Here is a 27,732-nt window from a genome sequence, read left to right on the forward strand (position 1 = left end):
CAGTTAAAGCAGGGAGGTGGAAACTGTTCTTTTACCCCAAACACAGAAGGGGACAGAAACATGCCAGGGGCTCCATGTGCTTTGTCTCACCATTAAGACCTGGGGGAAAAGATACTGAAAAGGACATAGAAGGGAAGGTGCCCAGAGCAAGATGCATCCCCCTCCCAACACACCTCCATCCAGTGGATTTTCTTAGTCTGTTTTTTTTTTTGTGAGGCAATAGGGTTAAGTGACTTGCCCAGGGTCACACACCTACTAGGTGTCAGGTATCCAGTCTGAGGCTGGATTTTGTCTTTTTTCTTGTCTTTGTTCTCAGGGTAGGTATCCCTGACATACTGAGTCTTTGTAGCAATGCTCACCACCTGGCCAGCTGGGAAATGAAGGGTATATTCCTGATAGAATTTTAGATATTGCTCTTTTTCCGGCTGGAATCATGGTGGGCATAGACGAAAAGAAGAAGCTACCATACATTTCAGAATTCCTTCTGAAAAAAAGAAAGGCTTTTGCAATACTGAAGGCCAAACGTTTGAAGACAAAGATGACTATAAAAAAAGCTCTGTAAAATACAGAGAAAAGTTATCTATGGAAAAGCTGAAGCCTACCAAAAGGAGTACAGACAGATGTACAGAAGTGAAATCCAGCTGGCTAGAATGGCACGCAAAGCTGGCAACTACTACATACCTGCGGAACCCAAGTTAGCTTTTGTGATCAGAATCAGGGGTATCAATGGTGTCAGCCCAAAGGTCTGAAAAGCAGTGCAGCTTCTTTGCCTTCGCCAAATCTTCAATGGCACTTTTGTTAGGCTTAACAAGGCCTCGATTAACATGCTAAGGATTGTGGAACCATACATTGCATGGGGTTATCCAAACCTGAAGTCTGTGAATGACTTGATTTACAAACGTGGTTATGGCAAGATCAAGAAACAGAGAATTGCCCTGACAGATAATGCCCTTATTGCAAAATCTCTTGGTAAATATGGAATTATCTGCATGGAGGACTTGATCCATGAGATCTACACTGTTGGCAAGCACTTCAAAGCTGCCAACAACTTCCTGTGGCCCTTCAAATTATCTTCTCCATGAGGTGGAATGAAGAAAAAGACTACACATTTTGTGGAAGGTGAAGATGCTGGTAACAGGGAAGACCAGATCAACAGGCTTATTAGAAGAATGAATTAAAGGTCTCTACACCATGATTATTTTTCTAATGGTCTGTTAATAAAAATACCTGTGACAGAAAAAAAAAAGAACTTTAGATATTTATCTCTACTGTGTTCAGAGGTTAGAACACAGGTCTCTTGCCCTCAATTATCTTTAAAAAATCCCTTATGATTTTTCTTTCCTGTTTATATTTTCATGCTTCTCTTGAGTTTTGTATTTGAAGACAAAATTTTCTATTCAGCGCTGGTCTTTTCATCAAGAAGGCTTGAAAGTCCTCTATTTCATTGAATATCCATTTTTTCCCCTGAAGGATTATACTCGGTTTTGCTGGGTAAATGATTCTTGGTTTTAATCCTAACTCCTTTGGCCTTGGGAATATCATATTCCAAGCCCTCTGAGCCCTTAATATAATCTTGTATTATCCTGATTGCATTTCCATAATACTTGAATTGTTTCTTTCTGGTTACTTGCAATATTTCTCCTTGACTTGAGAACTCTGGAATTTGGCTACAATATTCCTAGGAGTTTTCCTTTTGGGAGTTTTTCATGAGGTGATTGGTGAATTCTTTCAATTTCTATTTTACCCTCTGTTTCTAGAATATCAGGGCAGTTTTCCTTGATAATTTCTTGAAAGGTCATGTCTGCGCTCTTTTTTTGATCATGTCTTTCAGGTAGTTCAATAATTTCCTCCCCCTCAATTATCTAAGCCAGAAGGACAGGTAGTAGACTATAAAATCTCCAAAGAGCAGGAAACATATTTTAGAATTCATCATAGCACTTCCTTTACATCAGGCTTACTTTCTTGATTATGTTTTCTTTGCCAATAAATCAGTTAAGGGTGAGATGAGGCAGAAGAGAAGCATGTTGTAGGGTGGGACAATTCAGATGCAGTGTAGATCATAACCAACCATTCACAATTTGACATGGCTTTAGAGTTTACAAAGCACTGCCCTCATGACAACCCTGTGAGACAGGGAGTAGAAGTATGATAAAACCCACAAATATTTCAAAGATAATAATAAAAGCTTACATTTATATAGAGCTTGTGCCAGATACTGTGCTATGTGCTTCATAACTGTTATCTCACTTTATCTTCACAACCACAGGAAGGTTGGTTGTTGGAAGATGGGAGGAAGGTGACATTATTACCTTCATTTTACAGATGAGGAAACTGAGGCAAAAAGGGTTAAGTGACTTGCCCAGGGCCACACAGCTAATTTTTAAGACTATATTTAAACTCAGGTCTTCCTGACTCCAGGTGAGAAAAATTAATATTATGCTATTACATTAATAATTAGTTATTTAATTTGTGATCCATCCTTTTCCTTCTATTAAAATCCAACTCCTAAAAAGGGCATGGTTGATGATGAGATTGCTCTTAGTTCTCAAAGCACATGCTTATTAACTTTGGGCAGGACCCCACTTAACTGGGAGTACTAATTTTTGTTTAGAGTATAAACAGAATCCAGTCTGGGCGACATTTTGCCTGGAGGAGGAACCCTCTGTCCTTGGTCCCATCCATTAGAGTTCAGGTTAACTGAGCTTATGAAGAAAACTAGTAGAGAGCATGGGATGGAGATGGCTTCTCCTGACCAGATTCCTTGAGGCTGCTGAGGCTCAAGATCAAGTTATGTTCTCAGCAGGAGGAGCTAAAGACTTTTAGCCCGCCTCCTTATTAAATGTCTACCAATCAGGGTTGATTTTCACTTGTCAGGGGTGTTCCCTTTCAGAAGAGATTTAAGGCACTTCAGGGTCTCCCTTGGTGTCTTTGGTTAATGAGAGAAACACTGACCATTAATTTATTGATTGCCAGCTAGCTAGCAATTTTAGTTACCCAAAAACTCTGTCTCTCAGGGTTTCCATTCATCTCACAGTCCCAAAGCTTTCTCCACTGTGCCATCTAGCTGCCCCCAGTAGATGAAGAAAAAAAAAGTTTTCTAATACTAATTTATGTTATAAACCTTTAAATAGTTATGGAAAGGTTCATTCTTTATTTGATATGATCAAAATCATTCATTTAAAACCAAGAGCTAGTATTGTTTGCAATGGAGAAATACTAGAAATTTTCCCATTACAAATAAGTATAAATCCAAGCTCTCCCTTCTTCCCAGTATTAATTTGGCATAGTTCTAGAAATTCAAGTCATTAATAAGACAAAAGGACAAAAACAAAGGCAAAACATTGACATAGTCTTGTTTTACTAGACTCTCAGATTAGGAAGGGACCTTAGATACTTCCTCTTTCTTTTAAAAAACTGAGTTTTCACTTAACAAAAATCTGTTTTTTTTTCCTTCTCATTTCCCCCATATCCTGAAAAAAAAGAAAAAAAATCAAAGCCTGTAAACAAATATATATGGTTAATCAAAACAAATTCCTGCATTGGCCATTTAAATAGAAAGTTTCTCTGCACCCTGAGTTCATTGTCTCTGTCAGAGGGTAAGAAATAGGCTTTATCATCCATCATACTGAATCACGGTTGATAATTGCATTGATAAGAGTTCTTAAGTCTTTCATAGTCATCTACCTTTACAATGTTGTTATTGTATAAAAGGTTCTCCTTTTTTTATTTACTTCACCCTGTATCAGTTCATGCTTTCCCAGCTTTCTCTGAAACCACACCTTTCATCATTTTACAATAGTATTCTATCAAAGTCATATACTATAATCTGTTCAACCATTTCCCAAATGATGGATACCCCCGTAGTTTCCAGATCTTTGCTGCTACATAAAAGAGCTGCTATAAGTATTTTTGTACCTGTGGGTCTGATTTGGTCTCTGTAGGGTATAGGCCTATTAGTGGTACTGTTAAGTGAAACACCGAGTAGCATTTTGTTCCAAATCACTTTCCAGAATGGTTGCACCAATTCACAAATCAATTAACAGTGCATTAATGTACTTGTTTTCCCAACATCCCCTCCACTGATCATTTTCTGTTTTTGTCAATATTGCCAGTCTGATGTATGGAACCTCATAGTCACTCTATTCTTCATTTCTTTGATTATTAGTTCTTTGGAACATTTTTTTTTCATGTGACTGTTGAATACTTAGATTTGGGGACTTTCTTTTTTATAACTTATTCTTGAATAAAATCTCTTTAATATTCTGATGAGTGGTTTTCCACTTCTACTTGAAGATATCCAGTGATTAGGAACTTATGCCCCCTAAGGTTACTCATTCAGCTCTTAGACAATATTGTTAGGAATTCTTCCATTACATGAGAGCTCAGTCTTTCTGGTCCATCCATTGCTCCTAGTTCTGTCTTTGGGTCAAGCAAAGAAAGGTCTGATCCCTGTTTCATGTATGGTATGAATGATCTCAAAACCCTTCAGCATCTTGGTCACCTTCCTCTGGGTGCTCTGTAGTGAGAGAAATGATTATTGCTCTCTTATATTAATAGCCAATTATTGAATTGGGTCTAAGGTTTTTCCCCTTTCTATTTCCTCATTCAGAAATTAGTTCCTGTAGGTTATTGAGTCAGCTTTTGAGGGGCAGGGTTAATGATAAGATGAAATATTGGGCATGACACACCCAACTGGGAATACTCAGATCTGATCAAAAGGTAAAGAAATTCTAATCCAGGTGAAATGGTGAATTCCAGCCTTTTAGATTTCCAGTGATTTAGTCAGACAGGTCTTAGTGGAAGTGGATTCCCCCTTCTCTCTAGATTGCCTTAGACAGGCAGGTGATCTGAACAGAGACCAAAGTCTCTTTGTCCAAGACTGAGTGATGAGAATAGCATTCCCTAGCACCTCAGTAGAATAAACTCTTCTTTTATTATAATATTCATTCTCTCATTGTTATCCAATCAGAGTTGATTGCCACCTCTTGAGGACACCCATTCTTCCAAGGGCATAAAAGCTCTGAGAGGCCTCCATGAAGGGTTTTTGGCTTATGAAAGATGGTCAAATGATCATCTTTTTATTAATTATTCAGTAGCCATAATTAATAAAATGATTAATTATGCATAAATGTCTCTCAAACTTTTCATATGTCACAGTTGCTTACCAATATCTTTCCTAAAATATGATGCCTAGAACTAAACTTAGTGTTTAGAAGTAGCAGACTGACCAGAGCAGAGCACAGATGTGCTTCATTCCCTGTCATCTCTATGTTTCTTTATCATCTTTATAATCAGGAGTCTGATGTCATAGCCAGGCTCTTAGTTATGGTATCAGGATACTGTGGCTCAGAATTAAAGGATATGCCTGTGATTATAAAACTAGTTAAGTATAGTAGCTGGGATTCTGTGTCAAAGAAGACCATATCCCCCATACTTCTTATCTTCCCACTTTTTAGAAGGGACTCCAGGGTCTGGGGTTGGTCCACACCCAGCTTGGCAGCATTACAGATTGGAGATGATCTCCTTTGAGCCATTCATAAAATAGCCTTAAAAAGTGAGCATACTTCACAAACACTAATAGCTTCCCTTAATAGCCCATTATGTGTATATTGCCCAGGGGTAATTTAATGTCTTTGACTACTGGTACACAAATCAAGAATGGAAAATACACAGATCTGATGCTGTTGCCTAGTGAATAAATACAATGATTTGTCTTAACCTAGATATGTAAATAATGTCTTCTATTTGTATAGTTCTTTATAACTTTCACACAAATATTCACAACAATGGAGAAAAGAGCTAACAGTATTTGCATGACTTGCCTCACTGGCTTGCTGTGAGGATCACATGAAATAAGCATGCAAAATACTTTGTAATAACTAGAATGTACTCTAGAACGTAAGCTCCTTGAATGAATGAATGTATGGGGGGGAGAAGGAAGCATTTATTAGGCACTTACTGTGTGCAAAGTTCTGATAATCATTAAATATCATATTTTTGGCCAAAGTCTGAATTAATCAAACAGGCTGCTTTGCCTTGCTTTAAAAAGACTTTTTCCTGTGTCGGCAAAGCCAGAACATCCTGAGATCATAAATTTCAAATGGACCCTGCTTTGTCTTTGCTCTCTGAGTGAGCTTGGAGAATACCTCTTCTTCTGTCAACAAAGCAAGACCAGGCTTACTTTATGGCCCTTAAGGATGAGACCCTTAACTCAAGGCATTAACTTGAGTAATGGGACTTTTTCTTATCTTAATATTTTTGGATATATACTATGTTATGGAATGTTAATGGTAAAGAAAACACAGATATCCTGAATCATAATTTCAATTGACACTTTGTCAACTCTCCTATTTTATTGTATTTACCATCTATTCAATTAAGAAAATTCCTTCCTCACATGATGATTAAACATTTATGGAGATCATAAATTTGTGTGACACAGCCACCCTGAATTGGGATGGTTCTAAAATGTATTAAACTTTCTCATTCCTTTGTTCATCAGTTAGGACTTAGCTCTCCTAACTCCTTGTACAAATGCACTAGTCTTAAAAGGGAATAAATGATGTAACTGTTTATCACCTAGCCTGTTGTCTCCTTTAACCAAACTTTTTAAAGGTTAACAGTTCTCAGCAAACAAATTGAAAAGTAAGAGATATTCTAATGGGGAACATAACACATATGGAAGGTTTTAACTGCAAGTCAGATGGAAAGGGCCCACTGTCCAGGGGTACAGCCCCAAAGAAGAAGGTAAGGCTTTGTCTTTAATGTTCTTTGTCTTTTTCTTTCTTCCTTTTTTCCTTCCCTCCTTCCTTCTGCATTTTTATTTAAAGTTTTGAGTTCTAAATTCTGTCTCTCCCTCCCTTCCCCCTCTCTGAGATGATGAGCAACCAGATATAGGTTATACATGTGCAATTGTGTAAAATATTTCAATATTAGTCATTTAATGCTATTTCTATTGATAAAATCATATCAGTTTTTACTGTTGAACCATTCAACACTTCCAAGTTCTTTGGTATCAAGAACTTCCATTTCTGTGTCTTTAGTAGCTTTGTTTGTGGCTCCTGCAGGAGCAGTTGCCAGATTGCTCCTCCATAGGGATTGCTTCCCAGGATGATGGTTACAGACAATGGGCTGGAAGTGCTGCTCTTCCAAAGTCCTCTCTCCATCAGGGTCTGAAGGGTAATGGTGGTCAAGGTGGTGGTGGAGATTTGACTTGCCTGGTGCATGCTGCTTCCTATTGCCTCCAGGATAGCTTGCTGGTACCCTTGAGGACAGAAGATAACTTTCACTTTTATCTTTGTGCTCTGTAACACATATTAGTGTATTGTAATTTCATAGATGTTCTTAAAAAGTTGTTGGGCTAAAAACTTTAGCCCTTGCAGCCAACCTGATGTTAAGCTTTTATGGACTTTGAAGAAGGTGCCCTATAAGGATAATCTATCACTGAGCCATCTTTCAATATCCTAGGCAACTAAGAGTATAAGCTAGTGGTTCTGCAACAGCACAGTCTCAAGGAGTAACACAGGAGTCCCCTCTGTTTCCCTAGCTACCCCCCCCCAAATTTCCTGCTGCTGTTCCTGGGAATACCATGCCCCTTGGCTATATGCGGGGCTGGGCCTCAGAGACACTGGTTTCACTGCCCCATCAGGTATTGGGCCTGCCTGGAATGCCAGTGATCCTATGGATGACCAACATACTTCACCAGGCAAGAGGACTGTAGGGGACTAGATGAAGGCAAACCAGGATGCAGATAATGATGATGAAGTTCTGAATAACACGAACTATGATGAGTTTATTGTTTTTGATGGAAGTCTTTTCTCAAGTGGTCCTTGTGAAAAAGATAATGAGAAAGTGGATGCTATTTATGCAGCATTGGACTAAAGGATAGATGAAAGAAGAGAAGAAGGGAACAGAGGGAGAAAGAATACAGTGAAAAATACCATATGGAATGTCCTTATGTTCTCAGATCTGGGAAAAAAGTTGGCAGAAGTTACAGAAGAAGAGTGGCTAAATGTTCCTGAAGTTGGTGACACTAGAAACAAATGCCAGTGGAATTCATGATATGAGAAACTTACTCCTGTTCTGACAGATTCTTTGCTAAACATTTACAGGCTGGAGAGAACCACACTTCAGTGGATCCCTGACAAACACAGTTTGGAGGTCTGAATATACCCTACACAGAAGGATTAAATATTCCATATCCAAGCGGAATGACGCATGGACTAATGATAGCTGGAACATAAGGAAATTTGGCCAAGTCAGGAGCCCCTAGATGGATATGCGATTGAGCCAGGTACCTGATTTGGGGAGTGGGCAGACAGTGGTAGATCCCAAGCATTATCTCACAGATTTAAATTCTATGATTTCCACACATGGATATCAATGAAATTTTTAAAAGCTCACTTACTTCTAAAGTCTGTGAGAGAGACATATCCTCATTATCTTCCAGCATGGATTGCTTCCTCCACCTGGAAAAAGTCACTGAAAAACTAGAAGTAGCTCAAAACCTCATTATGAAAGGAATAGAAATGCGTCCCAAGAGTGAAGATGAATGGCTAGAAGCAGTCCGTGTACAGTCCGGTGATACAGCCAAGGCCATGGCTGCTCGAGCTGTTCATCATATCCCAGATATACATCAGAGAAGCAGAGTTAGAAACAGATATCTGAGCAAAGGAGCATGCTCTTAGGAAAGCTCTTGAATGTGTTCCAAACTCTGTTCTCTTGTGGAAGACAGCTATGGAGTTGAAGAGCCAGAAGATGCTAGAATAATGCTGAGCCAAGCTGTGGAAAGCTGCTTCACTAGCGTGGAATTTTGGCTTGCTTTGGGGAGGATGGGGACCCCTGAGAATGTCTGCGAGGTCTTACATAAAGTTGTGAGAAGATTCCCACAGATCGGCACATCTGGATTACGAAAGTGAAACTAGAGGAAGCCACTTGAAATGCTCAGATGGTAGAGAAAATCATTGACAGAAGCCATCACATCACTTAGAGCAAATAGCGTAGAATCCACAGAAAGCCAGGATGCTGAGGAGTGTGGTAAAGCTGGAGTGTTGCCTCTAGCCAAGCTATTATGTGTACAGTCATTGGAATTGGGATTGAGGAAGAAGATGGAACACATAGCTGACTGGAGGATGCAGATAGTCGTGTTGCCCACAATGCACTGAAGTGAACACAAGTTATTTATGCCTATGCCCTGCAAGTTTTCTCTAGCAAGAAGAGTGTGTGGTTGTGAGACACTTACTTTAAGAAGAACCCTGGGACCAGGGAGTCCCTCAAAGGTCTCCTACAGAAAGCAGGGGCCCACCACCCAAAGGCTGAGGTGTCCTGCCTCAGGGGTACCAAGTCCAGGAGGCTGGTAGGAGATGTGCCTGCCTTGAGAGCATCTTAGCCTTGACTTTCCAGGCCAGCCCCAACAGTGAAGGGATTTGGTTACTGCTGTGAAACTTGAGTCAGAGAACAATGGATACAAGTGGGCAAGGAGGTTGCTGGCCAAGGCTCAGGGTAGCATTTTCACTACAAGGGTGTTCATGAAATCTGTGAAGCTTGAATGGGCACTGGGGAACATTGCAGCTGCCCAGGATCTCTCTGAAGAAGTCTTGAAGCATTTTGAAGATTACCCCAAATTGTAGGCAGTGCAAGGGCAGATTGCAGAGCAATAGGAGCTGACTGAAAAAGCCTGGGAAACCTACAAACAGGGGTGGAAGAAAAGCCCCATTCCATACCCCTATGACTTTTATTTCCAAGACTGGAGGAGAAGGTTGTTCAGCTAACCAGAGCAAGAACCATTTTGGTGAAGTCTCATTTGAAAAATTCAAAGAACCCAGAACTGTGGTTAGAATCTGTGAGATTAGAATACCGAGTTGGACTGAAGAATGTCACCAATGCATTCATGGCAGAGGAACCGTAGGAATTTCCCAACTCAGGCATCCTGTGGTCAGAAGCCATTTTCCTTGAGGCAAGACCCCAGAGGAAGACCAAGAGTACAGGTGCCCTGAAGAAGTGTGAGCATGACTCCCATGTCCTGTTAACTGTGGCTAAATTGTTCTGGAGTGAACTGAAGATTCCCAAGGTCAGAGAATGGTTCCAACAAACAGTAAAGACTGACTCAGACTTGGGGGATACCTGGGCTTCTCCTTACAAATTTGAATTACAACATGGTACAGAGAAGCAGCAGGAAGAGGTCAGGAAGTGCTTTAGTGTGAAGTGTCCAAGGACGTTGAGAATGAGCAGAAAAAGATTGGGGAGATCCTTGCACTTGTAACAGCTAGGATTAAAAACACCTTCTAGCTTGTTCTCTACCCATTCCTGTCCTGGTCCCTGGAGGGAGTAGTTTTGTCTTGCTGTTCCAGGTAAAGAAGGCAGGTGGTAAAGCAAGGCCTACCAGTAGCTGTGCTACTGATAATTTTCAAATGAACTGTGCATGGCATGAGGAATGGATTTTGAGACACTAAGACTTTGAATGCTGATGTGCTGGGCAAGCAATCTCTTTAAGAGGGCTGACTTGCTCTTTAAATTTAATTAAATCTTTAAAAAAAAAAGAGTGTAAGCTACAGATGAGTCACTGATTTGCATCTGTAGAGAGAGTCCCCATACTGGAAGTTCCCTACAATGGTGAAATAACAATTCCAGATCCCTCAGTTCAATGTGTGTGTGTGTGTGTGTGTGTCTATGTATATGTATGCATGCATGTATACACCTACTTGAACACATTCATAGTGGTAGTAAAGGACCTGTGATTTGATCAATGTGGGAATTCTCTTGGCTTATCCAGGTCACAATCCACGGTTCACCCATACTTTGCAGTCTTGTTCCATTTAGCCAGATGCCTGGGATTTCATGGAACACAAGAAACATGATGAGGGTTGAAAACAATCTTACCACCATGGCTTCATTCAGCCCCTTTACAGTTTGTTAAATGAAGACCAGGGAAATGACTTGCTTTGACTGGGGTTATCATAGAGCCAGAAAAATTTCTTGCTCAGAAAAGAATTAAACAAAGAGTCACAGAAGAAGAGTTGGTTCAGAAGAGAAACTTAAAATGCACAAGGACTTTCCCTAACTAGCTAGTCTGATGAGTGCATCTGAAAAGGATGGCCTAGGGCTGAGGGTTTTTTCTGCAGCAGAGTCCCTATAGCCAAGAATGTTTCAGTGGAGACCAACAAATAGAAGCCAAGAACATTAGAAATACCCAATGGCAGCAGCAGAGAACAATGAAGACCATTCAACAGAGAGCAGTGTGCTGGAGAAAGTTGTTGAGTTGAATTGTAGTTGTGTCCTGCTCTTCATGACCCCATTTTGAAGTTTTCTTGGCAGAGATTCTGGAATGGTTTGCAATTTCCTTCTCCAGTACATTTTACAGATGAGGAAACTGAGGCAAGCAGAGTTAAGTGACTTGCCCTGGGCCACGCAGCTAGTGTCTGAGACCAGATTTGAACTCAGGAATATTCATCTCCAGGACTTCAGGTCCTGTGCCACCCAGCTGACCCATGTAGTGGAGAAAACAGGTCATAAAAGGACTTTGGCTCTATAGGGAAAGCAACTTGTTCAGTGACTTCACCAGAGGACCTTGGAAGCTCTGTATTGATCTCTGAGTGTGTCTTGGCCATATGTGTGTCTTGCCATGTATGTTACCTTGATCATCAGGTATGTTACCTTGGTCATCATTCCACCTTAATGGCATGATCATTTGTGGGAGAGTCTATCTTGGGACATATAGGGGAAACTTTGTCAATTGTCTTACCATACTGTTTGATTTGAACGATTATGTCCTCAGGTTGCCTGATAAAAGAAACACACTAGTAAGGGCTCATGAATTATAGTTTTATTGAAAAGTTGACCAGCACCCAGAATGGACTAGTGTGAAGGTGGGGATCATGTGCAAGGGAGCCTTGGGTGCTGTACAGAGTCTTAGAGTTACCTGAGGGTCTTAGAAGTTAAGTGATTTGCTCATTGTCAGAAGGATAGCATTGGCAGAATTTGAACCAAAGTCTTCAGATCCCGTTCCTAGCCATTATACCCTACTATCTCACTGTCTCTTTCTCCCTCCCCATAGTAAGTACCTGGTTTTGTGCTTCTTTAATGCATTTGTCATGTAATGTTATGTATTATAGTTATTTAGTTTTTATGTCTAATCTGCCTTGCTACAGAAAGTAAATTCTTTTGGTTGAATGAATGAATGCCCTCTCTTTCTCTCTCTCTCTTTCTCTCCTTTCCTCCCTCTTTCCCCCCCCTCTTTCTCCTCTTTCTCTTTAAAACAAGCACTTGTGACTGAATTGTGATTATATTTATTTATTGGTATAAGCTCACATATAAACATAATACAAATGATAGAAAAAAACACACACTCAAGTGCCCTTCATTTTGGAACAAAGATAAAAATATATTCATGTTGTTAGAATAATTCTCATTATATAACAGGAAACAAGAAAATTAACACCATTTTAGCTTGTCCTATTTACAGTGCTTTCAAATAAGTATATTTACAATTGTGTGAAATCGCTTCATGCAAAGCTGCTCTATTCAGAGCAGAAGTTTACCCGTCACCGATGCACTCTGAGCATGAGTCACACATGGACCATCTCCATTGTGACTCGCTCATTGTTAATTGGAACACAGATTTCAGAACCCATGCAATATTTTGTTATCTTTGCTGTTCTTGTTCTCCTGATTTCTAGAGCTCTCATTTCACAAATTCTCTGACAAAATAAATGTCAATTCAAAGGCTGAAAATGTCTTTTTTTCCTGTAGAAATGTATGCATTATAATGACTTACTAGAAGGTAGGGTCTTTTGTTCTTTTTTTTTGTATACCTTGCTCTTAGAACACAGTAGGCACATAATAAATGCTTGTTGAAATGAATTGCAGTTGCAAACTAAAGAAATAAAAAAAACGCTGATCATGAGGGCCTTCATATGAAAAAAATTGGTGTATTTTCCTAAGAGGAAAAAGAGCTGCCATCTATTATTTCCTTGGGCCACTGAAGAGAAGGTACATTTCTGGGGAGCAGAGGCTGCCTTAGTATCTCTGTCTCCTAGTGCACGGCCTGGTGAGTAGCAGATGCTTAATAATGCTTGTTAATTGGCTGATTACTTGTTTGGTCCATCACTTCAGTGAGTTTAAATATAGATTTTGCACTGAAAACTCTAAGTAAAAAGCAATATTTTGTAAAACTTCTCAAATGGCAGATTAGTATTTTAGCAAAAATGTCATTCCACTTTGAGCAGGCATTTTGGTGGCATGCACAAACCGTGTTATAATGACCAACAAGTGGTAAAAGCACTATCACATTTCCTCACAGTATATTCTAGGCCAGGGGTAGGGAACCTGTGACCTCAAGGCCACGTGTGGCTCTCTAGGTCCTCAAGTGCAGCCCTTTGACTGAATCCAAACTCCACAGAACAAATCCCCTTAATAAAAGAATTTGTTCTGTAGAACTTGGACTCAGTCAAAAGGCTGCACCCACAGACCTAGAAGGCCACATGTGGCCACAAGGCTGCAGGTTGCCCAGCCCTGTTCTAGGATGTAACCAAACTGGGCCACTGAGCCAAGTAAGGATGCTCTGTCTTCAGCTGGACCACCATAATCTTCCCTCCCTGAAATTTCTCCTGAAGTGATGAGGACCAGACTAAGCAGTGGTCTGGTGTGTGCTGTTCTAGTGTTTTTTGGCAAAGCAGCATACACTTTGTGTCTTCCATCTGCTACCTGAGACATTCTTCTTGTGTTGAAAAAGTGGCAGCACCCTGAAGGAAGAGGATACATTCATTGTTTTCAATGTTCCTCCAGTCCCTGTCCCTGGCTAGCTGAGTTGTCAATCAGTATCAAGCCAGCCAGCAAAAATATAATTAACCAGTTTAAATGGTTACTGGATGGCTTAATGCCGGCAGACAGCTCAGTCAGCCAGTCACACTGATTAAAAGAGGAAGGGATCATGCTCTACAGTGATTTTGGGGATCTTAAGCAGAACATTCTAGCATACACACCTGAACATACACTCTTTTGGTAGTTTAAACTCCTTTGGTTTCTGAAAGCACAGTAGTATAATTCTATATAAATTAAGGAGATAAAGTTTTTATTATAAAAGTTATTGCATTAATTTAATAGAGTATTAATTCAACAAGTAAAATCAATAAACAATTATTTTACCCAATGGAAAAAGTCCTAGGCTTTGAAAATATACACACAAAAAATCAAATCTGAAAATATGACTGTAAATTGCCAGAGGATTCACAACCCATTTCCTTTTACTCATATTCATGGAGTATTCAAAATAATTTTTATTAATTTAAAGTAAATTGGCTTTGCCAAGTATTTTATAGGCTAGTTCAATCAATGTGTTACTTTTCTGTGTATTTAATGAGATGGTGAAGCTGGGAAGAGTGGTTCATTTATTTCATTCTTTTCACAATAACTCTGTTCTCAGGAGAAGGTGTTTTTGAAGTCAGTGCCAGAGCAGAACAAGAGGACAATGCAGGACAGATATCAATCCTACCCTCTCTCCCTCCTTCTCTGCTGTTTGTCCTGAGGGGGGAAAACAACCTGACCCAAGGGCCACGAGTCCCATAAGTGGGAGGACATAAAACAACTCTGGATAGAAACTTGCCCTCACTTTTTATAATCCCATGTCACCTAGCCATTCTCACGATGTTAGGCTTTGTAGTGTAGCCAGCATTGAAGGTTTTAAGCACATTCCTTTCTATTTGAGATGATCTTTGGGTCAGATGTTGCTTTGGGCTATATTAACTAAAGGCCAGTTAGGCACTGCACTTAATATTTTACACTGTTAATATCTTTTATGCATCTGTTAATTACAATCATCCTATCACACCAAGGAGAGAGCAATAGCTCAGCAGTCTCTGTACTCACTTCCTCTTCTGTTTTAGTGAATGGGGGGCTTTTAAAACTATGATCTCTGAATTCTTTTATTCTCCAACTCTCCTCCAAATCAGGTATTTACAAATCCACAGCCCCTTGCTACTTGTCAGAATATAGGCTTACTGGATTTTGAGTTAAAAGGGAACATAGAGATCACATATTCCAACCATCTAATTTTACAGATGAGGAAACTGAGGCCCTGAGAGATGTAGTGCCTTACTGGGGCACTGCTATCTTAGATGAGCCCAAATCAAATCATCTCATTGACCTCTAACAGAAAGCAACAAGCAAGTGAAAAGGATTTTTTTCCCCCAAGAACAAAGAGTAGTGAATTGCTTTATGGTTAGTTTGAAAGGTTTTACTACAGTGGAAGATATTAATTCACAGATACTGCAAGTCAGTGGTGTCATCTGGGTATAAAGTCAGACGGGTTGGCTTTGCTTTGGTCTTTCCATCACAAAGGGCTTTCTGCTAACCTTTTCTTTGCTGTCAGGTAGAAAATGCGGTTCTGTTCAGAGTAAGTGACTTTGTTGAGTGGCAGCTTGTAGATTGAGTGATTTTTTGTTGTCACTAAGAGGAAGATGAGTGTGGCCAAGCAGAAGGGCCAGGTACATGGTGACAGCCCGAACTGGAAAAGAGGGAACAGAGGTCACTTGAGTCCTTCTGGGATGCTGAGGTTGGATCAGAGCTTGGGAGCTGGAAGGCTCCTCAGGGACTGTACTGTCTAACCTCCTTGGTCAATGACTTGCCTAAGTTCACACGGATAGTTGGCATCTGTGGTGGGATCTGAACCCAGGGCCTTTGGCTCCAGCTTTAGAACTTCAGTATATATTCCCCTTGGCCCATCCCTCTTCCCAGCCATGTTCCCTCCCTTATCATACTTAGGAAGCTCCAGTGGTTCCGTTTCCTATGGCCCCTAGGATAAAGTACAAACTCGCCTGTTTAACATTTAAAACCCTTCATGATCCAGCTGTAGCCTTGCTTTCTAGATTCACTGTGCACTGCTGTACTTTGCAGCCGTGCTGGCCTTCTGGCTGTCTCCTGGACTGGTGGGGCATCTTGGCACAGAAGGGCACACATGCATGGAATTCGTTCTCTCTTTACCCCCCACCCTTAAACTCCCCAGCTTCCATCAAAACTCAAGTGCCAACTCCTATAGGTTTTATTGTTTAATTGATTAGTCTTGTCCAACTCTCTGTGAACACATTTTGGGGCTTCTTGGCAGAGATACTGGAATGGTTCGCCATTTCCTTCTCCAGCTCATTTTACAGATAAGGAAATTGAGGTAAACAGCATGATGTGACTTTCCCAGGGTCACACAGATAATTAAGCATCTGAGGCAGCATTTTAACTCAGAAAGATGAGTCTTCCCGACTCGGGGCCTGGTGCTTAGTGCGCTGTGGTGCCACCTAGTGGCCCTAAACTCCTACAGAAGGCCTTTTCTAATCCCTGTTAGCATCCTTTTCCTCCTACTTCCCTCAGCAAATATTATTTTGCATTAACTTTATATCTACTTTTATTTGAGAAGCAACATGGCCTAATATACAGAGATATGGTCTTGGGGTCAGAAAGACACAGGTTCAAATCCTACCTCCCACCCAAATTGTGTGTGTGACCCTGGGCAAGTCACTTAACCACCCAGATTCTAAGTTGAAGAGTCAACTGGTAATCAGCTTTCCTAGGGAGGGATTCCTTATGACAATGAAATGACAGATCTTCCAAAAATGTGTTTGTCATAACCAGACACCTTTCCTGTCTTTCCAGTTTTCTTATGCCTTATGCCCTCTATAAACTCTATGATGGGATGCTGGCCTTCATGGTGCTCCCCAAGACAGCACATCTCCCCATTCTGTGTATCTCCACTGCTTCTCCTCCATGCCTGGAACTGTCTCTCCTCAGCTCTGTCTCCTCCATGCCCACAACTGTCTCTCCTCAGCTCTGTCTCCTGGATTCCTGGGTTTCCTCTAAGCCTTGGCTGAAGTCTCACCTTCGACAGGAAACCTGTCCTGTTCCTCCTTAATCTTAGTGCCGTCCCTCTTAGTTCACTCTTCGTTTATCCTGTGTGTGTACACACCCACACATTAATACATACACAGGATAAATGACGAGTCTATACACACACAGGATAAATGGGGAGTGCGCACGTACATTTACACATACATATATACTGATAAATTGAGAGTATATGTGTATATATACACATATATATTTATGTACATACATACACACACGTATAAAAATTTGTATATAGTGGTTTTCATGGTGTCTCTCCCACGTTAGACCATGAACTCCTTAAGAGCAGAAGCTTTGCCTCTGTATTCACAATGTTTACTACAATGCCCCGCAAATAGTAGGTTCTTGTTGGTTAACTGATATATTGTTTTTGTCCAGTAGAATGTAAGTAAAGACTTTAGGGTCAGGGCCTCTTTTTTTCCTTTGTGGTTCTCTAGTACCTGGCACTCTAGTTGCTGGCACACAGTAGACAGTTAACATGGTTTTTAAAAAAAATAATTACAGGGGAGGCCAGGTAGCACAGGGAGTAAGGCACCGGCTCCAGTGTCGGGATGACCTGGTGATTGAATCCTGGGCTGAGACACTTAGCACCCACCCAGAAACACCTGGCTGTGTAACCTTGAGCAAGTTACTTAACCCCAATTGCTTAGGGGAGGCCAGGTGGCTCAGCGAGTAAGAGCACTGGCTCCAGTGTCAGGATGACCTGGGGATCAAATCTGGGCTCAGATACTCAGCACCACACCCACAAATAACTGGCCGTGTAAACTTGAGCAAGTTACTTAACCCCGATTGCTTAAAAAAAAAAATTACAGTGCACAATGTTTCATAAGTACCTCAGGGAGCTGCAAAGCAGAGTGATCAAGTGAAGGTTCAGAGAGGGAGTTTGCTATAGAAGTGGTGAGATCAGGAAAGGACAGGGAGGAACACAGCTGAAGAAGGAAGGGCAGGGAGAGTATTCCAGACACAGGTGACTGTACAGATATAGAATTGGTTTGCTGAAAGCACACTGCTTATTTAATGATTAAACCAGACTTGTGCTTACTTAATATTTACTGATCATTTGACTGATAAAAATGAAAGTCTGGAAGAATGAGAAGTGATTTTTAAAAAGAAGGTACTAATTTGGGGGGGGGGTGTTGGATGACTATTTTTTTTCATTTTGCCCTTGTCCCCCAAGTCCCAAAGACTTGGTGTGTCCAAACTGGAACACATGCAGGTTAGCCCCTGAGAACTCACATTTTACCTATCTAACTAGGAGATGGATTTGTGGCATCTAACAGACAGCCTGAAAACAGCACGCATCACCAGCTTTATACCATATGACTTGTACTTTCAACAGACCCAATGACACAGTGGACCAAAGTTTACTATGATGTTGGACAAAATCAAACTCCCTTGGTCTTGATAGGAACCAGTCTAGAGGAGTTCCAAAGGAGCTTTCAGTCCTCATTCTAACACAATAGCAAAATCTAGATAAAGGCATACTTACCACAGCCATTATGTTTGTTAATGCTATGGCCAGGTAAGCAGTAAACAGAGCTAGGAAGGAAATAAAAAACAAGTGTTGGTAAATAGTTATTGTTCAAGGAAACATGGCTGTTTTCTGAAAACCCAGACTGCAATCAGAATTATCTTTCTTTCTTTGGGTTACCTTATCACTTATATGCCTTTTTTGATTTTAATAGAATTTTACATCTAGAAGGGAATGCAGAAATAACCTGCTCTACTTCTCAGACTTTTTTATAAATAATGAAATTTAGGCCTAGAGAAATGAGGTAACTTGTCAATATTTTTTGTCCCCTTTCCTTCCCTGTTTCCACTGCTAAGCCCTAAGATGTTGTTGTTCAGTCATTTTCAGTCATGTCTGACTCTTTGTGACCTTACTTGGGGTTTTCTTGGTAAAGATACTAGAGTGGTTTGCCATTTCCTTCTCTGACTTATTTTATAGAGGAGGAAACTGAGGCCAACAGGGTTAAGTGACTTACCCAGGGTCACACAGCTAGTAAGTGTCTGAGGCCAGATTTGAACTCAGGAAGAGGAGCCTTCTCTATGCACTTTTCTACTTAGCTGCCCCAGAAAGCCCTGTCATCGGCTCTCATTATTACTCACCTAGATTATAACAACAGCCTCTGCACAGGTCTTCCTACTTCTTCCCTCTTTCCTCCTACAATTCATCTTTTATACTACCACCAGACAAATTTTCTTGTGCAGAAATCTATTCTCATTAATCCTTGCCTGCAAAATAGCTCCATATTGTTTTTTGGATTAGAGATTAAGTTCATTTTCTTCTGTGGAAGGAACTGGGATAAAGGAAACCTGACCTTAAGCTACTTGACCCTAATCTTGATGACTGCCTTGCTGTGGTAGGCACCCCTGGACTACTCTTTGTGGGTGTGTTCAGTAACTGAGAGCCTTCTCCTTGCATGTACACACACACACATGTTTCAGATGGGACATGAATCACACAGTTTAAACAGATATGGATGATTTGTGAGCTGCATGGAAGATCTTACTTTGTTTTTTCCCCAAGATCTACCCTTCTCCTTGACATCCTTTTAACTGTGGAGGGCGCCATCATTCTTATAGTTAATCACGTCCACAACATCAACATCTTTGACTCTTTTTTCTCCTTTACCCCATAGATCTAGTCAGTTATAAAATCTTGTCCTTTCTGCTGCTACCCTCCACTACATCTCTACCCTCTGTGGTTTCTTTCACCAGCCTAGTGCAGGCCCAAATCATCTCTTGCCTGGACTATTGTAGTTGCCTCTCAATTAACCTCTTTTCTTCCAGTCTCAACCCTCCAATTCATCCTCCACACAGATGTCAATGAGATTTTCTTTTCTTTTTTTTTTTTTTCTTGGAGGTAATTGGGGTTAAATGAGTTATCCAGGGTCACTCAGCTAGTAAGTGAGGCTGGATTTGAACTCACATCTTCCTGACTTCGGACCCAGAGGCAAAGAAGTGGCCCAGGTAAGATACTCTAGTAATATTTGAGGAAGGAGAAATCACCTTCAGCTGAAGGCATCAGCTAAGGCTTCATGGAGAAGGTAGTAACTGAACTAAGCCTGGAAGGAAGAGAAATATCTTAATGGCCAGAGATAAGGATGGGCAGCCTGCATGGATACATGGGATCAAATATCATTTCATCTTTATCTCATCCCTTTTCATGTCTATTTTACCTAGTTTTTTAGCCTGCAATTATTAGTACCACAATCCCTGTATATACTTTGTAAAGAAGTAAATATACCTATGGTCAAGTAGGTGGTACAATGGATAGAGTATGGGGCCTGGAGTCAGGAAGACTGGAGTTCAAATCTAGTTTCAGATACTTACTAGCTATGACCTTGGGCAAGTCACTTAACCCTGTTTTCCATAGTTTCCTCATCTATAAAATGAACTGGAGAAGGAAATGGCAAACTGTTGTAGTATCTTTACCAAGAAAACTCCAAATATGGTCACGACTGAAATGATTGAACAACAAATATATACTCGAGGTATATGCTCAAAAATGTTTGCTTAGAGGGTGGCTAGGTAGCACAGTGAATAGAAAACCAGACTTGAAATCAAGAGGACCTGAGTTCAAATGTGGCCTCAGACACTTAACACTTACTAGTCATGTGACCTTGGGCAAGTCACTTAACCCCAATTGCCCAGCCTTCTCCCCTCCCAAAAAGCAAAAAAAAAAAAAAAGTTTACTCATTGGGGTAGATGATCAAGAAAATTTGGAGACTCTATAATTCTAATATTACAGGCAATAAAACTGAGACTCAGAGAGATTAAATAATTTAACTGATTTCACATAGGTAAGAAGTAACAGAGCTGGGATTTGAATACAGTTCTTGTGCCTTTAAATCTTCACTGTGGCCACATTGCCAAAAAAAAAAAAAATCAAACTACAAGGAAATGCTGGGAGTCAAAAACAATATCTCTTGTTTGCCAGACTGTTAAAGCCATTATGTAGAAGGAATTAGAGTTGTTTTGCTTGGATTCAGAGGGCAGAGCTAGGAATAATGGGTGATGGAGAGAGATTTTGGTTCAGTGTAAGGAAAAATCTTCTCACATGTAATTGGAAAAAATAAAATACTATTAAGGAAAAACAAAAGAAAAAAAACAGAAAAACCTTCCCGCCAAAAGTAAGAAATAGGATGCCTCAGGAGGTAATGGGCTCCCTATCCAGGAAGTCTTCTAGAAAAGGATATATGATACTTGTTAGAGATGGTCTAGAAGAGGTTTCTGCATTAAGTACAGATTGGACTCCATGACCTCCAAGCTCCCTTGTAACTTTGGAACTCTGGGAATCTATGAGGTCTAGGGAAGTTAAATAATTTATCCAAGGTTACACTATCAGTGGTAGAAGTAGAATCTGAATCCAGGTCCTTTGTTTGAAGGACTAGAACCTCTTTCAGTTGTGCCACAAAGGACTTGTTAAAGTTTGTACAAAATTCAATTTAAAAGGTCAATTACTGAAATGGCTGACTAATGAGCTATTATTCTTCACCCTGAGTTAGAAACCTTCATTCTCTGAGGGAATCTAGTCTGTCATCTGTATTCACCAAGCCTGACTCACATGACCTTGCCTGGAAATACTGTGCTCCTGAATTTCTGAATCTTCTAAATGTTGGGCCTTGTATTCTCTTATTTAGGAATCTGAGCACAAAGGGTATGATTATGGTCCTGGCCCAATAGGCCACTTTTGCCAATAAGCAAAAATTCTATTTCTACCTTGTTCAAGGAGCCTTCCCAAATAGTTTACTTTTGTATAGTTTTACAAAGCACTTTCCTCAAATCTTATCATCCTTCAGGATAGCAGTGTCCCATAAACTAACAGACCTGCTTCCAGTCATCATTGAGGGGAGGAATCATTTCGAAGGTGAGGCCCACCTTCCTCATTAACACCAATAACTGTTGACCAACTACCATTAAAAGGCAGAGAGGCCCAGCAGCCCTGAGAATGGTGGAAGGCCCCAGACCACCATTTCCACTTTCAGCCCAGCCCTCAAGCCACCATCCAGGGAAGCAGCTCCTGTGGACACAGAGTCAGCCTAGCAAATGCCACTCACAGGGTGGGCAAGCCAGCCTAGCTGAAGCAGCAAGACTCCCTGAGGGTGTCCAGGAGGCAGCGAATGACAAATAAATCAACCACTACCACCCTATCCCCTCAGACCTGATGAAGAAATCCCAGAAACCAAGAGCCCTGGTTATAAGTGACATTAAATAATGACATTTTAAAGAAAGGCATTATTAACATCTGCTTGGCTGCTGCACCTCAAGGACAATAAGACTTTTCCATCTGTCTTAAATCTGAAAACTTCCATATGTGTTGTCTCCCCTATCTGTCTTACTTTTCTATTTGTATGCCCAGTACTTGGCACAAAATAAAGGTTTAGTGTATTTTTTACTTGTTTTTCAGTCGTGTCTGACTCTCTATGACTCCATTTGGGGTTTTCTTGGCAAAGACACTGAAGCAGTTTGCCATTTACTTCCCCAACTCATTTTAACAGATGAGGAAACTGAGGCAAACAGGGTTCAATGACTTGCCCAGGGTCACAGACTAGTATGTGTCTGAGGAAGTATTTGGATTCAGGTCTTCCTGACTTTGGGCCCAGTGTACCACCTAGCTGCCCAAAATAAATGTATTATTCATTCATTATTTCATTCATCCATTCAAGGTCGTACAAGCATCATTATCTACAATTTGCAGATGAGGAAACTGAGGTTAGGTGCCTTCCTTGATTCCACACATAGTATATGGCAGAGCTGCCACACGAACCCTCATCTTCTGACTCCAGTGCTTTTCTCCCCAATATACTAAGCTGTCTGAATACTTCAGCCCACCTTGGCCCTTCCTTTTTCCAGGCTCCTCTAGCAGTTTTCCAAACCAGTTTGAACCACAGTACCCTTAGGAGCTTCTTGAAGATCGACTAGTTCCCGGAGATGACCTAGGCTAATCCCCAGATTTCACAGATAAGGAACCACACCCAGAGAATTGAAATGACTTGCCCATAATCACACAGAAGTCAAGTCAGGTCACCAGATCATAGGATCCTCCATTTAGAATGAGAAGGGATCTCAGAGGTTCTTGAGCCCAACTCCTTCATTTTACAGATGAGGAAATGGAGGCCTTAAGAGATCAAGTAACTTGTCTAGGATCATCCAGCTAGTAACTGTCTGGGGCAGGATCCAAACCTGGGCCTGGTACTCTGTCTCTAAATCCAGGACTCTGCATTTACAGTGGTGTGTGGGACACCTTTTTAAGTTTTGTCTGCATTGCTAACATTTTCCCCATAACTTTCCTAAGTCTAGAAATCAGCAAAACAATAAATCGTGCCCTGATTTTGTAGCATTTGCTGATTTCCAAGGTGTAAATGCTTACTCTGAAAATTTAACAATTTGGTTATTTCAATACACACACTCCAGAACACATCTGATATGTGTCACACTACGGGGGTGGCAGGGGTGGGGATGGGATGGAAGGACATGAAGTACTTTCAAGATAAAGGAGTGCTAGAAAAATTTTTGAGCAAAACAGGATAAACCAATCTTTTTTTTTTTTAATTGTAACACATAATAGATATTTTTGATAGACACAATTTCTTAATTGTGATTTTAGAGTGGAAAGTATAGTTAGCTTAGAAACATTCTTACTAAGACCTTCCTAGCTTTTCAGAGCCTGTCTGGAACACATTCTTCTTACAGTCTTTGTCTTGCTGGCAATTGACCCTGACTAGGAACACTCTCTGTTGCTGTTCTTTTATTATTTTTAGGTGCCTTTTGTCTTTTCTCTCCAGTAAGACTGTAAGTTCCCTGAGGTCGGGTTGAACACAAAGTAGCACCCGCTTGTGAGTTTCATTCCATTTGTTTCCTTAGTTAAGACTGACCCTAACAGCAAGCAGAAGAGCCCTGTAATCCACTAGGGACAATCAAAAGCCAGATGGTTTTTCCAGAAGCCTGGAGACAGTGAGGTGGTGCAGTGGATAGTGGATAGTTAACCCTGCTTTCCTCAGTTTCCTCATCAGTAAAATAAGCTGGAGAAGGAAATGGCAAATGATTGCAGTATTTTTGCCATGAAAGCCCCAAATGAGGTCACGAAGAGTCAAACAGGACTGAAAACAACTGAATAACAACAAAAGCCCCCAAATGGCTGGAGCTACAGTCCTGAACCAGGGACCATTTAGAGCCATGCAGGATTTCTGCTGTTGGTGGACATTGTCCCTTCCAACAGGCTAAGATGGGCAAGGATCGCTCTAATACAAGCAGATGAGGATCAGCACTGTGATAACCCAGAATAAAAGATATGCATGTTCACATTTTGAACTAACACAAATAAAAATTAATTACGCCAGTTCATATTTGAAAGCTGACATGGAGCAGATAGAACTTTGGGGGCTTTTATCTAATCAGGGGTAGGGAACCTGTAGCCTTGAGGCCACATGTGGCCTTCTAGGTCCTGGCTACAGCCTTTTGCCCGAGTCTAAGTTTTACAGAACAAATTCTTTTATCAAGGGCATTTGTTCTGTGAAGTTTGGATTCAGTCAAAAGCCCAAGGACCCAAGGGCACTTGAGGACCTGGAGGGTCATAATGTAGCCTTACGGCTGCAGGTTCTCCACCCCTGATCTAAGTTGTCCCAATTGACCTTACCAGATACAGGCAAGGAATAATTCTGTGCTGTCTTGGTTATTTATTTACTTGCTTGACTTGAAATGGCAAGTCATTTTGATATCACTGTGAAATGAGCTCCATGAAACTGGATGCAATATTTTCCTTGCCAAGAATGTGCTTTACCTCAAAGCCCTGTGTAAACAACCTTTGTTTTACCTCCCACCTGTGACATGACAACACCTTAAAATTGTCCCTCCTGGTTAGAGCATTTAGGGTTAGAGCACTCTCTCCTTGACCTCTGAAGATTTGCTAAGGGTTTCCTCACACCTAGGCTAGCATACTCTCTCCTCTCCAAAAAGTGTCTCTTTTCTCCTTTAGGACTCAGACATAGCCACCTTCTCCCAGAGCTCTTTCCTGATTGATGCTGAATTGCAAACCTCCCCTCCAAATCTAGAATGTTCTGATCACTCCAGGTTTTTCCATGACACTAGACATCCATACACACTTCAGCATTGCTTGAAGGATTTGTAAGGTCGTGAGTATGTGCATTGCTTGATAACGAGGCTCATAATATTAGCTGGCATTTATATGGTATTTTAAAGTTTTAAAAAGACTTTATCTATGTTGTCTCATCTGGTCCTCATAACAATCTTGTGCTATAATGTAGTGTGTATGTGTGTGTGTGTGTGTGCTAATATTATTCCTATTTTACTGAAGGGAAAATGAGTAGCTTATGTGGCACATAACTTATATTTCCATTGATGCACAGCTTAGGATACTGTTTCATTAGTGGTTGCTAAAAAAAAATCTGTCACCTGGTGGCCACCCTTCTGGTGACAGAACTCTTGGAACTTATCTGGGTTGTTCCTAGGAATATAGCACTCAGCCTAACCTCAGGCCCCTACTCAAATATTTTCCAGCTAAGTAAGACCTTCCAGAGCTCACTGTACTCTGGCATAGGTTTGGAGAAAACAAGGCTTATGACTTCTGGCTAAGATGGTAATAGATAGGCCTGAGGGGAACCAGAATCTCCCACAAACCTCCCAACAAGGCAGCAGGGGAAGGACTGTTGTATTGCCTAAATCTGGATCTGGGTTGCAGTCCTGGGACTCAGAACCAGTGTGAGGGGGAGCCCTAGCACAGCAGAGCTTGCAGACACAGGAGAGCAGGGACCCTGGACAGAGATCCAGGGTTGAAAAGAGTGCTTGTTGGGATGGCTAGGTGGCTCAGTGAATAGAGTACCAGCCCTGGAGTCAGGATGACCTGAGTTCAAATCTGGCCTCAGACATTTAACACAAAAAACTGGCAAGTTTGGACAAGTCACTTAACCCCAATTGCCCTGCCTTCATCCCTCCCAAGAAGCAAAAAAAAAAAAAAAAAAAAGAAAAAAAAAAAAAGAGTGCTTGTGGTCACTCACAACCCAGAGCACAGTATAAGAAGGTAGTAAACACACCTTTCCCTAGATCATACCAGCTTGGGAAAGCCAAAAACTGATGGGTCCCCAGAATGACCTCTGAAAACAGCTACACAAAAGAACCTAAAGTACCCCCTTCACTTGGGAAGCAGAGCCCCACTTTAGCACAGAGTTAAAAGTCAAAAAGTTGGCTGGAAAATTAGCAAACAGAAAAAAATTCTGACCCTAGAAAGTTACTGTGATGACAAGAAAGATCCAAACACACTCAGAAGAAAACAAAGTCAAAATTCCTGCATCCGAGGTCTTAAAGAAACACTGCAGCAAATCTCTATAAAAGCACTAGAAATGCAATAATAGTAAAGAAAAGTAAAGAGAAATGGCTATAAGTGCCTTCATCCAGTCTAGAACTTTACAAGAAAATTTCAAGAAACCTTTGGACGCTCAGACCAGGGTAGGTAGAGAACACAAGAAATCTGGACCCATAGTACGAGATAGGACCAGTCAAGTGCCCAGGCAACCCTCGTCTTTGTCCTGAGTCACAACAGGACAAAGAGCCAGGGTAGCACCTGGGACTGGATTGGTGTAAGCCAAAACCTAAGTTGAGCCACCAGGAGACTGTGGCCAAACCCAGAAATCACTGCCAAGAATGAGGCCTAGCCTTAGTCCCTGAATCCAGCAACAAACAGGGTGGAAGGAACAGTGTCTGACCCAAGCACAAAGCACCAACGGGGAACCCAAGGTTTATGCAATGTCATAATGAGATATTGGAATATTATGTTGGGGGGAAATGTTTAGACAATCTACTTATTCCTCCACTTGTCCAAGTAGATCTTTTCCCCTTCTCTCCCCTTAGAGGTTTCCCCCACCCCATCCTTTTATTTTTTTCTTTTTGGAGGGGGGAAGGCAGGGCAATTGGGGTTAAGTGACTTGCCCGACATCACATGGTTAGTAAGTGTTAAGTGTCTGAGATCAAATTTGAACTCAGGTCCTTCTGACTCCAGGGCCAGTGCTCTATTCACTGTGTCACCTAGCTGCCCCATTCTTACAGGTTTCTTAAGGACAGGAACTACATGCAAGTAAAACCCTATGGGAAGGGGACTGGATTTTTGTTGAGGTACAAGTTGGAGTAGATGTCCTCTGGAGTCCTTTCCAACCCTGAGATTCTGTGATTGTATTTAGTTAACACTTCGCTCATCTACATACTCTCCCCTCTGAATTGTAGGTTTCCTGAGGACAGGAAGTACACATAATGGAAACATCCTCGTTTACCTTAGTATAGTCTTATTGGTTCTCCTTTTTGTGTGTCTTCCCCCATTAGAATAAGAATTGTTTTAGACTGGGAACTGAATCACCTTTCCTATTTTTATCCCCAGCTTTTAGCATCATGATTGGCACATAATAAGTGATCAAACACTTCATTCATTCATCTCTAATTTGTTACTTGGTACATTAACCTAAATACTTTCATATACATTATTTTAGGGGCTAGTTATATATTCCAGGAGGGGCAAAAGAAAGAGCACCCAACTTAGTATCAAATGTTGTTTCTCTAGCCAACAAGCCAATCAGTACCATGGGATATAGTGTTCTCTGTACCTTTTATTGATTGTGTGATTCTAAAAATGTGGTTTGCTTTGGAATATGATTTGTGAATTGTCTTCCCTTTGCACAACTTAATTAATGATATCTTTGAGATATATGTATACAATGTAAATCATGCAACTCTTATAAAGATTTTATAGAGATGGGAAAATTGGCATATGGATCAGTAGTTACTGATTTTTTTCTTCATGGTTTTTTTGAAGAATTAATAACATCTGAGATTTTCCCA

General features: G+C 40.8%; 1 protein-coding gene and 2 pseudogenes across 4 annotated transcripts in view; 2 read left to right on the top strand and 1 right to left on the bottom strand.

Annotated features, from left to right (window-relative positions):
- The first annotated feature begins 418 nt into the window (after window positions 1–418).
- On the top strand, window positions 419–25,892 carry LOC138151868 (large ribosomal subunit protein uL30-like; annotated as a pseudogene).
- On the top strand, window positions 7,589–10,832 carry LOC138153166 (pre-mRNA-processing factor 6 pseudogene; annotated as a pseudogene).
- Window positions 15,208–27,732, bottom strand: part of SLC14A1 (solute carrier family 14 member 1 (Kidd blood group)) — a 54,827-nt gene continuing 42,302 nt past the window's right edge. For 3 of the 4 annotated variants that reach the window (XM_069075399.1, XM_069075397.1, XM_069075405.1), the window contains 2 exons: window positions 18,374–18,423; window positions 15,208–15,499 (listed from right to left, as the gene is read on the bottom strand). In XM_069075399.1, the coding sequence (XP_068931500.1) occupies window positions 15,326–15,499; window positions 18,374–18,423 (224 nt within the window). In that variant the 3' untranslated portion in view covers window positions 15,208–15,325. The remainder of the gene's footprint in view (window positions 15,500–18,373; window positions 18,424–27,732) is intronic. The other variant, XM_069075398.1, reaches the window with a different exon arrangement.

This window comes from Petaurus breviceps, unplaced genomic scaffold (assembly GCF_028583685.1).
Source record: "Petaurus breviceps papuanus isolate PSGF00001 unplaced genomic scaffold, PetGlider_PUasm1.0 151, whole genome shotgun sequence".
Taxonomy (NCBI): Eukaryota; Metazoa; Chordata; class Mammalia; order Diprotodontia; family Petauridae; genus Petaurus; species Petaurus breviceps.